The 14,032-nt window shown below is 48.0% G+C and overlaps 1 protein-coding gene across 1 annotated transcript in view; it reads right to left on the reverse strand.

The window, feature by feature from the left end:
* The window catches only part of tspan7 (tetraspanin 7), a 154,178-nt gene that overhangs the window by 15,338 nt on the left and 124,808 nt on the right, over window positions 1–14,032 (reverse strand). The window contains exons 3-5 of the mRNA XM_072513885.1: window positions 11,592–11,666; window positions 10,420–10,515; window positions 8,470–8,625 (exon numbers count right to left, since the gene is read on the reverse strand). Coding sequence (XP_072369986.1) covers window positions 8,470–8,625; window positions 10,420–10,515; window positions 11,592–11,666 — 327 coding nt within the window. The remainder of the gene's footprint in view (window positions 1–8,469; window positions 8,626–10,419; window positions 10,516–11,591; window positions 11,667–14,032) is intronic.

Genomic DNA, 14,032 nt, shown 5'->3' on the forward strand with positions numbered 1-14,032 from the left:
CAGTATGAAGGAGAAGTCCCTGAGCTGGGCCAAGCAGAAGCGGGTGGTGCAGTGGGCTGGAGCTGGTACACGTGTATACCAGGACTTTACGGTGGAGCTGGCGAGGAGGCGGGCTGCCTTCAACCGGGTGAAGAGGGCACTGTACATTAGCACGGTGCAGTGCGGCATTGTATATCCAGCGAAGCTGAGGGTGACTTATAAGCTCAGGGACTTTTATTTTGGAACAGCGGAAGCAGCGGAGGAGTTTGCGAAGGCCGAAGGACTGTGGCAGAACTGACAAACTGAGGAATGGCCATGTGCCGATGTAACCTCATGACTGTATTTTTTTCCTTTTTGTATCACTGCGTGCGGGTACAGAGGCTAAAGGAGCCAATGTTGTATATATTTGGACAAGGGAAGGGACGGGACTTTCACTCGAAATGAGGGCTCTTTGTGGTGTAGGTGGATATGCAGGGTTTGTGTGCTAAAAGGGGATCTTTGGGCTTTCCTAGGGCCGGGCAAGGGGGAAAGGGACCCGGGCAGGGGCCTCCACGCTGGCCGGTTTAAGCCGGCCAGTGAACGGGAGTGAGGTGGGGGAGGGGCTGCGACCATCGGAGCCTGGCAGAACAGGGTCCGAGTGGTATAGCCGGGGTGGAAAGTTGGGGGGAGGGAACCGAGGTTGTGAGGAGGAGTTTTACAAGAGGCAGTGGACGGGAGGAGCTGGAGACTTTTGGGGGGTACAACTCTGGGGGGGGGGGGGGGGGGGGGGGGAGGGGGTACAACTCTGGGGTATCATGTATGGTACTCTCTCAGAGGCTGGATGGCGTTGGTTTGGGGGGGGGGGGGGTTGGAGAGCTGTGTAGATTAAGGGTGACTACGGGTAATCCCTGATTCCTTTTTGTCATTTGTTTATGTAAACATGCGGGTTGAGGTTTGGGGGTTGGTGGGCGAATGGGATCGTTATTATGGGGATTGACATATCTTGCTGATTATTGTTTATTGTTGATGGGTGTAAATGTGGGAGAAAATTTGTGAAAGGAGAATAAAAAATTTTTTTAAAAAAAGAACAACCCTCAAACCTCCTGCCATTGTTGTTCCACTGTCTTCCCTGCTAGGCTCCCCTTCAAATCAACTTTGACCATCTACTCTCTCATGTCTTTGTAGTTACTTTTATTCAATTGTAATACCGTTACATCTGATTCTAGCTTCTCCCTCTCAAACTGCAGGGTGCATTCTATTCTATTGTGGTCACTGCCCCCTGTGGTATGCATTAGGGGTCATGTGGGACTGTGAAGCCGTGATGTAATTGGCTGACAGATCCCGGGTCCTGGTTGGACGTTGACCTCTAGCTCCGCCCTGAAGGTGGAGTATAAGTACCAGGAGTCCTCCCCCGCAGGCAGTCTACGACTGAACTGCGGGGGAACAGTCACGCTTAATAAAGCCTCATCGACTTCACTCTATTCGTCTCTCGGAGTCTTTGTGCGCTACAATTTATTAAGCGTGACTAAAGGACTATGGAGCTCAGGATCATCCCGGAATGCCTGAGGATCAGCCCCCACGCAGTGAACGCGGCAGCAGCTTTTAAGCACTGGCAGACTTGTTTCGAGGCCTACCTCAGAACGGCCACCGGCCGGGTCACAGAAGACCAAAAACTACAGGTCCTGCACTCGAGGTTAAGCACGGAGATTTTCTCTCTCATCGAAGACGCAAAGGATTTCCAGACGGCGTTCGCAGCACTAAAAAGTCTCTATGTACGCCCAGTAAACCAGATCTACGCTCGCTATCAACTCGCAACGAGACGGCAAAGTCCCGGAGAATCGATAGATGAATTCTACGCCGCGCTACTAATTTTAGGACGAGCTTGCAGCTGCCCGCCGGTGAACGCAAATGAACACACGGACATGTTAATGTGCGATGCTTTTGTGGCAGGTATGAACTCCTCCCAAATCCGCCAAAGACTTCTAGAAAAAGAGTCGCTAGGACTCTCAGAGGCACGGGCCCTAGCAGCCTCCCTAGACGTGGCCGCGCGAAATACCCGCGCCTACGGCCCCGACCGCGCGGCAGCCCATTGGGCTCCATATGCACCCGTCGCGACAAACCCCCCCCCCCCCGGACATCCTACAGGCTTGCGCGGTCCAAACGCCAAGTAGCACCGGGGGAGCCCGCTGCTATTTCTGCGGCCAGGCGAAACACCCCCGGCAGCGCTGCTCGGCCCGCGCAGCGATCTGTAAGAGCTGCGGGAAAAAGGGCCATTTCGCGGCTGTGTGCCGGTCCCGCGAGGTCGCCGCTGTCCCGGGAGAACAGGGAGCCCTGCACGCCGTTTACGCTCCCCAACCCCCCCAGCACGACCCGCAGGCGCAACCACTCTGGGTCCCGACCACCGCTCTCCCCCGAGAACAGGGAGCCCTGCACGCCGTTTATTTTCCCCAACCCCCCCCCCCCCCACGCGCCCCATGTATGACCCGCCGGCGCTACCACTTTGGGTCCCGGCCACTGCTGTCCCCAGAGAAGAGGGAGTCCTGCGTGTTCCCAACGCTCCCCAACCCCCCCAGCGCCCCTTGTGCGACCTGCAGGCGCCGCCATTTTGGGTCCCGGCCACCACGAGGGGAGGAAGGGCGCCGCCATCTTGGACCACCCCAGACCTGTGCGACGCATGGGGGCGGCCATTTTGTCCACCCCCGCCGCCATCTTGTGACCCCCCAGCCATGTGCGATGCATGGGGGCAGCCATCTTGTTCACCCCCGACGTCATCTTGGACGGCAACAACGGACCCCAGTGTCGACGGCTCCACGGGGTTCGAAGAAGACGCTCAACCACTACAACCACGTCTGGCTTCAATGACGCTGGACCAAGCTCGGCCCCGGACGCTCCAGACGACGACGACAACGGTGCTGATAAACGGGCACGAGACACCATGCCTAGTCGACTCCGGGAGCACGGAGAGCTTTATCCACCCCGACACGGTAAGACGCTGTTCTTTGACCACCCATCCCAGCGCACAAAAGATTTCCCTAGCTGCAGGATCCCACTCCGTACAGATCAAAGGCTTCTGCATGGTTACCCTAACGGTGCAAGGGAGGGAGTTCAAAAACTACAGGCTCTACGTCCTTCCCCAACTCTGCTCCCCACATTACTGGGATTAGACTTCCAGTGCAATCTACAGAGCCTAACCTTCAAATTCGGCGGCCCAATACTCCCACTCACTATCTGCGGCCTCGCAACCCTCAAGGTGCAACCCCCATCCTTGTTTGCAAACCTCACCCTGGATTGCAAACCCGTCGCCACTAGGAGCAGACGGTACAGCGCCCAGGACCGGACCGTCATTCAGTCCGAAGTCCAGCGGCTACTAAAGGAAGGCATAATCCAGGCCAGCAATAGTCCCTGGAGAGCACAGGTGGTAGTAGTAAAGACAGGGGAGGAGCAAAGGATGGTCATAGACTATAGCCAGACCATCAACAGGTACACACAACTAGACACATACCCTCTCCCACGCATATCCGACATGGTCAATCGGATTGCCCAATATAAGGTCTTCTCCACCGTGGACCTCAAGTCCGCCTACCATCAGCTCCCCATCCTCCCAAGTGACCGCAAGTACACAGCCTTCGAGGCAGACGGGCGATTATACCATTTCCTAAGGGTCCCATTTGGCGTCACAAACGGGGTCTCGGTCTTCCAACGAGAGATGGACCGAATGGTTGATCAACACTGGTTACGGGCCACGTTCCCGTATCTCGACAATGTAACCATCTGCGGCCACGATCAGCAGGATCACGACGCCAACCTCCAAAAATTCCTCCAGACCGCTAAAGCCTTGAACCTCACGTACAACGAGGACAAGTGCGTCTTTAGCACAAACCGGCTAGCCATCCTGGGCTACGTAGTGCGCAATGGGCTAATAGGCCCCGACCCCGAACGTATGCGCGCCCTCAGGGAATTTCCCCTCCCGCACTGCTCAAAAGCCCTAAAACGCTGCCTGGGGTTCTTTTCATACTACGCCCAGTGGGTCCCCCAGTACGCAGACATGGCCCGCCCCCTAATACATACCGCGACCTTCCCTCTGTCGACAGAGGCTTGCCAGGCCTTCAGCCGCATCAAAGCGGATATCGCAAAGGCCACGATGCGCGCCATCGACGAGTCCCTCCCCTTCCAGGTCGAGAGCGACGCCTCCGACGTAGCTCTAGCGGCCACCCTTAACCAAGCGGGCAGACCCGTGGCCTTTTTCTCCCGAACCCTCCACGCCTCAGAAATCCGCCACTCCTCAGTGGAAAAGGAAGCCCAAGCCATAGTGGAAGCTGTGCGACATTGGAGGCATTACCTGGCCGGCAGGAGATTCACTCTCCTCACGGACCAACGGTCGGTAGCCTTCATGTTCGATAATGCACAGGAGGGCAAAATCAAAAACGACAAGATCTTAAGGTGGAGGATCGAGCTCTCCACCTTCAACTACGAGATCTTGTATCGTCCCGGAAAGCTGAACGAGCCGTCCGATGCCCTATCCCGCGGCACATGTGCCAACGCACAAATTAACCGCCTCCAAACCCTCCACGAGGACCTCTGCCACCCGGGGGTCACTTGGTTCTACCACTTTATTAAGTCCCGCAACCTCCCATACTCTTTAGAGGAGGTCCGTACAGTCACAAGGAACTGCCACATCTGCGCAGAGTGCAAACCGCATTTTTTCAGGCCGGATGGTGCGCACCTGATTAAGGCTTCCCGCCCCTTTGAACGCCTTAGTCTGGATTTTAAAGGACCCCTTCCCTCCACCGACCGCAACATATACTTCCTTAATGTGGTGGACGAGTACTCCCGCTTCCCATTCGCCATCCCCTGCTCTGACATGACCGCGGCCACAGTCATTAAAGCCCTGAACACCATATTCACACTGTTCGGTTGCCCCGCATACGTCCACAGCGACAGGGGGTCCTCCTTCATGAGTGACGAGCTGCGCCAGTTCCTGCTCAGCAACGGTATAGCCTCGAGCAGGACGACCAGCTACAACCCCCCGGGGAACGGGCAAGTAGAGAGGGAGAACGGCACGGTCTGGAAGACCGTCCTACTGGCCCTACGGTCCAGGGACCTCCCAGTTTCACGGTGGCAGGAGGTCCTCCCGGACGCCCTCCACTCCATCCGGTCACTACTGTGTACTAGCACTAACCAAACTCCTCATGAGCGCCTCCTGGTCTTCCCCAGGAAGTCCTCCTCTGGAACGTCGCTGCCGACCTGGCTGGCAGCCCCAGGACCCATCTTGCTCCGAAAACATGTGCGGGCCGCACAAGTCGGACCCGTTGGTCGAAAGGGTTCACCTCCTTCACGCGAACCCGCAGTACGCTTACGTGGAGTACCCCGACGGCCGACAGGACACGGTCTCCCTGCGAGATCTGGCGCCCGCTGGCAACACACACACCCCCCCCGACACCAATCACCCAACCCCCCCCTTCCTGCCACCGCCGCACCCCGTGACCGCCCCCTTCCCAGGAGGATCGGTCCGCCTCCCAGGCCCGACCAGGAATGAAGCCCAAGCTGAAACCGTAAGGCTCCCGGAGACGACAACACCGGAACAAGCACCACCACCACCACCGGGGCCGAGGCGATCGACACGGACGACCAGACCGCCCGACCGACTCGTGGCGTCGACCTAACAGTACAATATGTGGACTTTTAACGAGAACATTTTGTTTTTCCTGACGATTACTGTAAATAGTTCGAAACAAAAAAAAAAAAAACCTTGTACATACTGTAATAACATGCGAAAGTTTTCCCTCCCAGGACCAGCCTTGTAAACCCTTACCACCATGCGAAGCATCACCCCGCCGGGTTCATTTTTAACAAGGGGTGAATGTGGTAGTATGCATTAGGGGTCATGTGGGACTGTGAAGCCGTGATGTCATTGGCTGACAGATCCCGGGTCCTGGTTGGACGTTGACCTCTAGCTCCGCCCTGAAGGCGGAGTATAAGTACCAGGAGTCCTCCCCCGCAGGCAGTCTACTACTGAACTGCGGGGGAACAGTCACGCTTAATAAAGCCTCATCGACTTCACTCTATTCGTCTCTCAGAGTCTTTGTGCGCTACACCCCCTAAGGGTTCATTCACCTTAAGTTCCCAAATCAAGTCTGCCACATTACATATCACCATATCCAGAATTGCCTGTTCCCTAGTGGGCTCTACCACAGCTGTTCCAAAAAGTGTTTCACCAATGTGATTTTTCTTTCCTTTTAATTTTTTTCTCCTTCAGATGCTGGCAGTTTGTGGAGGATGGTTCCAGTGATGCCAGCAGCTGCCTTGTACTTTGCCCAAGTGATCATTCTTCATGCGAGTCTCAATAATGAGTACCATCAGCCTGTAGAAGGTATCAAAACTTGTTGTCACCCAACATTTTCTCAACTTTGCAAAAGGGCTCTAGAGGTCAAGTATACTGCTCCAACTGCTACACAAGCTAAGATTAGCTAACCTTGCATACGTCAAGATTGGACTAGCACCTTTTGGTCTGTGTGGCTTATTGTTGCAAAAAGATGTACCATTATCCACCGGGCTATTGAAGGAACTATGACCGTTTGCAGTCCAATACATTTTTGGTGATGTATTGAAGTTAAGGTTTTATTATTTCTTATTTATTTAAACACCGTCAGGTGCTCAGCCCGCCTCTGCACCCAACAACCTGCACATTTGTTCCAGGATCGCCTGCTTCAGCTTGTCCCCACCCAACCAAAAATCCCAGCTGCAGGTGGACATTTTTAATGTTTGCCAAGCCAGGAAATCTCCTGAATCAGTGAACCCACCAACCCAGGGACAAAAATCTGGGTCAAAGTTTTAATGCAGGATTTGTTTCTATGTTCTCTTGGACAACCAACAACAACCTAAACATTTTGTATTGAATTTATTGCTCATTCTATACATGTGGTGATGCGCTTATTGTATAATTAATGAGCTAATGGAAGGCAGTTGTTTGACCCATCAAACATCAATTGCAATACTGACAGAACTTGAATTAGTCAGAAATCAATCTTTTATTTTGAACATCTGTAATCTGATATTTTTCATTAATCTCAATTTCACTGAAGTATTTCAGATAGATTGTTAAATTTTTATTAATCCAATGACTACCAAATTTCCACTCGGCTATTAAAATATAAATCTTCATCTGAAAATGTAAGATGATATAAAATATTTAACATGGTCTTAAGAGAAATAATTAAAATGATAATCTGTGTGCAGCATCACTGATCCTTTCTCAATTTGAAAGGTTGTCTTGGGTGCTCAGGGTGCCCAGCAAATCACGCCCATATGTTCTGGGCATGCCCAGCGCTGGAGGAATTTTGGAAGGGTGTAGCGAGGACAGTGTTGAGGGTGGTAGGATCCAGGGTCAAACCGGGCTGGGGGCTCGCAATATTTGGGGTGGCAGAGGAGCTGGAAATGCAGGAGGCGAAAGAGGCCGGAATTCTGTCCTTTGCGTCCCTGGTAGCCTGGCGAAGGATTCGCCTTCAGTGGAAAGATGCGAGGCCCCCAAGCGTGGAATCCTGGATCAGCGATATGGCAGGGTTCATTAAATTGGAGAGGGTGAAATTCGCCTTGAGAGGGTCGGTACAAGGGTTCTTTAGGCGGTGGCAACCGTTCTTAGACTTTCTGGCAGAACGATAGACATTGGTCAATGGCAGCAGCAGCTCGGGAGGGGGGGGGGGGTTTCTTTATTTTTGTTTATGTTATTTACACTGGAGGGTGTGTATACACCTGTTAAGTCAGGGTGTTAATGTTAATTTACTATTTATGTACGGGGGGGGGGGGGTTGCTTGTTTAGATTGTGTTTTGTTTGTACTTAACCCTGTTGGGTTCTTTTTTCTTTCTCATTTTGTTATTGATATTTTATGAAAACTTTTATTAAAAATTATTTTTTTTAAAAAAAGGATTACCTGTGCATGTTGGATGGAGAAAAGATTGGTTTGGCAGGATCATTCATATACATATTAAAGTTAATGGGTGAGAAAAAAAATCAAGCTGACTGTTCAGCTGACATTTCTCTGTGCCTTGTCCAACATGATCTTTCTTTCTAATCGAGTACTTTAATAGGAAAATTTGACTTGGAAAAGTGTTGTACTAAGGTTCCATCTGCCTGCTCAGTTGGGTGACTAAATTTCCGAGTTCAGGATAAGCAAGAATTTCTCCCAGTATCTGAACAGTTTTTGCTCATAATCATCACCAAAACAGATTAATTGATCCTCATTAATTTTCTATTTGTGGGACCGTGTGCGCGCACAGAGTGGTCACTGTGTTTGGCTGCCTAACAACAGTGAAGGCACGTCAAAAGCTATTCATCAGTTGTAAAATGATTTTGGGTATCCGGAGATGATTTAGCACAATACAATTAGAAGTTCTTTCTTTACTACATTTCGCATCTTTTGCATATTCAAAAGTAAAGGTGAATTATGTACACAATCCAAATTACTGCTGCAGTAATAATGCTGAAAGTCCACATGTAACTAGCATGATTTAAACCTGTTGGTAGACTTTAGTGGCAGCAATCGTCATGTTCCGTAAATCAGCCGGGTTGCAGTCACTGCTGTTTATACAGCAACTCTGAGGAAAGCCGTGTTCAGACCAGTAGGTGCTGGTGCTCCAATTTGTGTAGTTCTGCACACCACAGCAGTGCAGCTGCAAAAGAAAGACATTCGATTTGTATATGTTTGTCATTGCCGAGGGCAAGAGTCAGAGAAAGAGAGAAAATCAAAGATAGAGAAAGAGAAACAGGAGGGAGGGTAAGGAAAAATAATTTAAGAGAATTTGGATCCACAAAATGTCTTAAATAAATAGAGACCTCAATTTTCCCATCAGCAATGAAGTGACAGCCATTACCACAGACCTCATAAGAAGGTTGTCCATAGAAACCAAATGGCATTTTAACTTGGATTTCACCATTCTCATAGTCAATTTTGTTTTGGTGGCAACTATAGGGGATAGTTCAGTATCCAGCAGCAGTCATGTCATCAACCAATCACAATGAACAATTTTCAAAGGTTGCAAATCGGGAAGTAAAATACACCAATTATCCTCCATTTTAAAAAATCCTTTTCTAGAGACCCAAATAAAGATTGGGAAACTTGCACATAAAAGACCAAAGGATTATCGAGAATGAGGAGTGCCTCTCTGAATAAGGCAACAGTCACACCATACCAAAGATGTGCAACTTCTCCACTGTTGGGAGGGCGCCGAGTGGGTGCGTTAAGCCATCAAATACACAAAGTGTGACCCTAACACACTGTTCCCATGGCCATGGCCACCTAAATGTCCCAGTTTACACCCATGTCATTGTTTGCGGTGAACGTGAGCACAAAATTGCAGCATGTGTACACTATAACAGGGGGCACTGATAGTTGACCAAAAGGAAGAACCCTAAACAACTTTCTCTTGTCTAACGTGAAGTACCAATTCTGTGCCCTCATTGTCAGTCACTCCAGCTAAGATCTTGTAACATTCAGCTCTCTGTGAACTATGTTGAACACAATGTTTACACAAACTCCCTGGGCACAATGACTTACCTCACAGAATAATTCTGTGCAGATGAGACCCTTCGGCCCATCGAGTCTGCACCATGCATGAAAAGCACCTGACTTGCCTAACTAATTCCACTTGCCAGCACTTGCACCTTAGCCTTGAATGTTATGACATGTCAAGTGCTCATTCAGGTACTTTTTAAAGAATGTGAGGCAACCTTACACCTGTATGATAAATAAGTGCCAAAATGAAGGCACAGTAAAGGGCAATACACAAGGTGTCTCCATGTTTTCAAATCTGATTGCAGTATTTTTATTCTGTTTGTTTGTTTCAGCTAACATCCTTCCTTTTCCAATTAAGGGGCAATTTAGTACAGCCAACCCACCTACCCTGTACATCTGGGATTGTGAAGGTGAGACCTGTGCAGACGCGGGTAGAATTGTGCAAACTCCACACAGACAGTGACCCACGGCCAGAATCAAACCCGTGTCCTCGGTGCCATGAGGCAACAGTGTTAACCACTGTGCCACCATGCCACCCAGCCAACATCCTTCTAACTTCCAACATCGCAGTAATTTGCTTTTACTCTCTCCACAGATGCTTCAGACCTGCTGAGACTGCCCAGTATTTTCTGTTTTTGTTTCAGATTCCAGCATCCACAGTAATTTATTTTTATCAATGCCCACCTATTGCTGGCCCTCTATCCAGCCCATCCGCTCCATGTCCATGCCCCCCCCCCCTCCCCCCCCCCCCCCTCCGGACTCGAAACATTAGCTCTCTTCTCTCTCCACAAATACTGTCAGACCTGCTGAAATTGTCCAGTATTTTCTCTTTTTGTTTCAGATTCCAGCATCTGTAATAATTTGCTTTTGTCCTTCTAACTATCCTCACCAAACCAATAGAAGAGAACTAACTATATTTGACACTGTCGTCATAAGTGATTGATTTACTTACATTATTCTGTACATCATCCACTGCATTACTTTGCTCATCTTTTCCATTGTAATTATAAACAGCATCCGTATAAGTCTTTAAAAAGATATCCTTGATCTGCAGAAGGATAAAAGAGAATTTATTATTTCGACAAAATACAAAAATTGGTTCTGATATTACTGAACAACATGCACTTTTGTAACATCTTTCACTATTCCAAAGCACTTTAGAGATGGGTCAGCAGACTTAACGGAAAGAAAGAAAGATTAGAAGATGCGACTTATAGCCCAGTTAAACAGGTTTTAAGAAGGATTTTGAAGGTGGGCAGAGACAGTAAGACAGAAGAATGGAGAGAAAATTCCATAATATAGGTGGTTGAAGGTACTGCTGCTGATGGGAGGACTAGTGATGGGGGATGGGATGTGGTGATAGTGACGGAAGAATAGAGAGCCTGTGGTTTTACACAGTGATAATTGTCACTTCATAAAGATTCCATTTATAAACAATGGAAAACATAGTTCCCAGTCACTGCTGTTATTTAAAAACTGATTGAATTTTATTTTATTGTAACTACATTAGATTATTATATTTTACAATGTATATTTTTGCGTGCACTAGAGGTCTAAAGACTCATTTTCCTTTCCACCCCCACATATTGCTAACTTTCTATTTCAGGGCACAATTAAGTGGGAGGTAGGAAACTCGCCAATGCTGATATGATGTCTATATTTTTTACCTTTTAATGTTTGCCACCTTTCTGACTTTTAAAAATGATTAATCAGCTACAAATTAACCTCTCCTTTTAACTGTGTCACCCCCCCCCCCCCCTATTTAAAACACCAAGGTTCCACAAACAACATGGCTCCAGAAATCATATACAACAGCTTTGGGAGTGAAGAAAGGTTCTAATTTTTGCCAAATTAAAATCTTTATAATGGATGAACTAAAACACATTTTGCTGCAATGCCATGGAAGTAATTGAATGGAGTCAATATTGTAATCAGTAGAGATTTAAACTGAAACATACTCTTTTCTAATTAGTTCATATATTCATTATGCTTGTTTGAAACAAATATATTGTAAACAATGCAATTAATGAAAATAATATTAATATTTGCAATATGGATGAAAATAGTAGAACAAGACAAAGGAATGGTTTTGTGACTATGTTTTCCCAATTCAAATATACTTACCTCATGTCGAAACACAAACCCAGAAATGCCAGCCACCAATTCTGCTAGGAATACCAGGGAGAGGAACATGGCATACTATAAACAGAGAAACAATAGTCTAAATGTTAGTGATATTCAGGGTCACTGACCAGATAAACCCACAAGCATGCTGAATGAAATCCCTGTTTCTGCTAAACTATCTCGCTCAAAAACCATACATGACGATGCACCATCTGACATTCTGAGGAGTTTCAGAGTGAAACAAATAACGGGGTAAACATCATAGAACTTTCATAGAATTTACAGTGCAGAAGGAGGCCATTTGGCCCAGCGAGTCTGCACCAGCCCTTGGAAAGAGCACCCCACCTAAGCCCACACCTCCACCCTATCCCCATAACCCAGTAACTCCACCCAACCTTTTCGGGGACACTAAGGGCAATTTAGCATGTCCAATTCACCTAATCTGCACACCTTTGGTCTGTGGGAGGAAACCGGAACACCTTACCTTTGGGGCTGGAAAACTCCGGCCGAAGTCAATGGAGGAAAAAGGCGAAAGTAAGTTGCTCTCGCTCTTTTTTAAAAAAATAGTTTTAACTATAGTAATTTAGGGAGAAGGGTAACCTTCTTTCTGTCCAGCAAATTTATAATTTTGGGAACCGGTTGGAAAGCATCAGTGAAAGGAAAAGGCAGGTCAAATTCTAAAATCTCTTATGGCCGGGATGGGAGGAGTGCGCAGTTTCTCCAGCCCCGCTGCTCCACAGGTTATAAGTTTAAATGTTTTATTCGCACACCAAAATGGCTAATTGTTTACTTTCCCTACCATTAGACCCAGAATAAAAGAACCTTTAACCAGGCTTCTTTCAATAAACTGAGAATGATTGATCAATTATGAAACAAAAAATATTTCTTGAACCATGTTGGTCAGCATACAATTTGTAATCCGGAAGTGTAATTATGTACCCCTTTAAATCACAACACATTCTATCGATAGCCAAAGTAACCAATTGGCCATATTGGTGAGTGAATAAAACATTTACACTTGTGTGTAACCTATAGATTGGTGGGACTAGAGAATCTACACACTCCTCTCAACACGATCGTAACATAGATTGCGGCCTCTTGCCGGATATCAAAATGTGGACAAAGTGGGGTTGGACATTGAATAATCACCACTGGTAATGGATAAAAGGACAAATACCAAATTTGTTTTACATTTGTAAACCAATTGGCTTTGGCTGTTGCTAGGAGTAGACAATGTAACAACAGATTATTTGAAATCCTCGACTAAAGCTAAACTGAGAGAGTTCGAGAGTTAGCAGATAAATTAAAGGTAGAAATAAAAGCAGAATCGTATCAGGATGAGTAACCACCCATAATTTAGGTTTAAAAAGGAGAGAATCCTGAAATTGGAGTCTCAGAGCTACAGTTAACTAGGAACCCTCAACTCAGGATAACTCGGCAGATTTGGAGGCCTGGGAAGTTGAGACGTTGGGGCGATACCAATGATATTGACCCCATTCCTGTTCTCTTCCACACCGAAGTTCCTTTGGAAGTTTCTTCCATGCAAAATAACACCAGATCAACAGCATCAAAACCCTCAGAACTTTATCCTTTTTCATAAAGTGTTTCCATTGGCCAAAAAGGTTTTCTTCTTTCTCCTCTGCAGGAGACCCTATTTATTTTGTCCATTGCGCGCGTGTGTATATGTATGTGTTGGAATTTAAATGGCTATAATGTTACACTTCTGGATTATAAATTGTACGTTAGCCAGTTTTTCCAACTTGTTTTAAGAAAGAAGTTTCATTTCATAATAGATCAATCATTATGGGTGCGATTCTCTGGAAAAATCTCTAGGTCCATTTGTGGCGGGTTTTTCAGGGAGTTTCCCACCGCAATCCAATGACACTTCGGGCGCGATTCTCAGGCCTTGTTGCGCTCTCGCTTGAACAAAACAACAGCAGTGAATAGCGGGAGAGGTGGAAAACGGGAACTGCGCCAGGCACTAAACTGTTTACGAAACAACCGTCCCGCTCCTGTAGGTGAAATCGGGATCTTGCCGAAGTATGGCGAGAAACCAATTATCACCACTTAAGCCCTATTTCCATACAATGAACGGAATGCCCCCATATCCAACGACCTCCCGTAATTCATCGGCCTCCCCAGCAAGTGGTTACGTTGGCGCCACTTAGTACTCCTTTTGAAAAACGTGAATCTGGTGGAAGGGTTTCTGCGGGAAGCCAAGGAGGTGAGAAGCCATCTTTGCTCACAGGCAAAGAGCCCGGAGCGCTGGGCTTGCCACCCCCAAGTGGTGGGGCACCCTCGGCTGGGTGGGGCAGCACCCTCTGGAGGGGTGGGCCGCCATGGGGTGGGGGGAGAGAGCAGGGGGAAACTGCACACGGCACCAACATGCCAACCCCTGGATCGTATGTACCCATTTCGGGGGTAACCCATGGCCCTGCCTG

Source organism: Scyliorhinus torazame, chromosome 8 (genome assembly GCF_047496885.1).
Source record: "Scyliorhinus torazame isolate Kashiwa2021f chromosome 8, sScyTor2.1, whole genome shotgun sequence".
Lineage (NCBI taxonomy): Eukaryota > Metazoa > Chordata > Chondrichthyes > Carcharhiniformes > Scyliorhinidae > Scyliorhinus > Scyliorhinus torazame.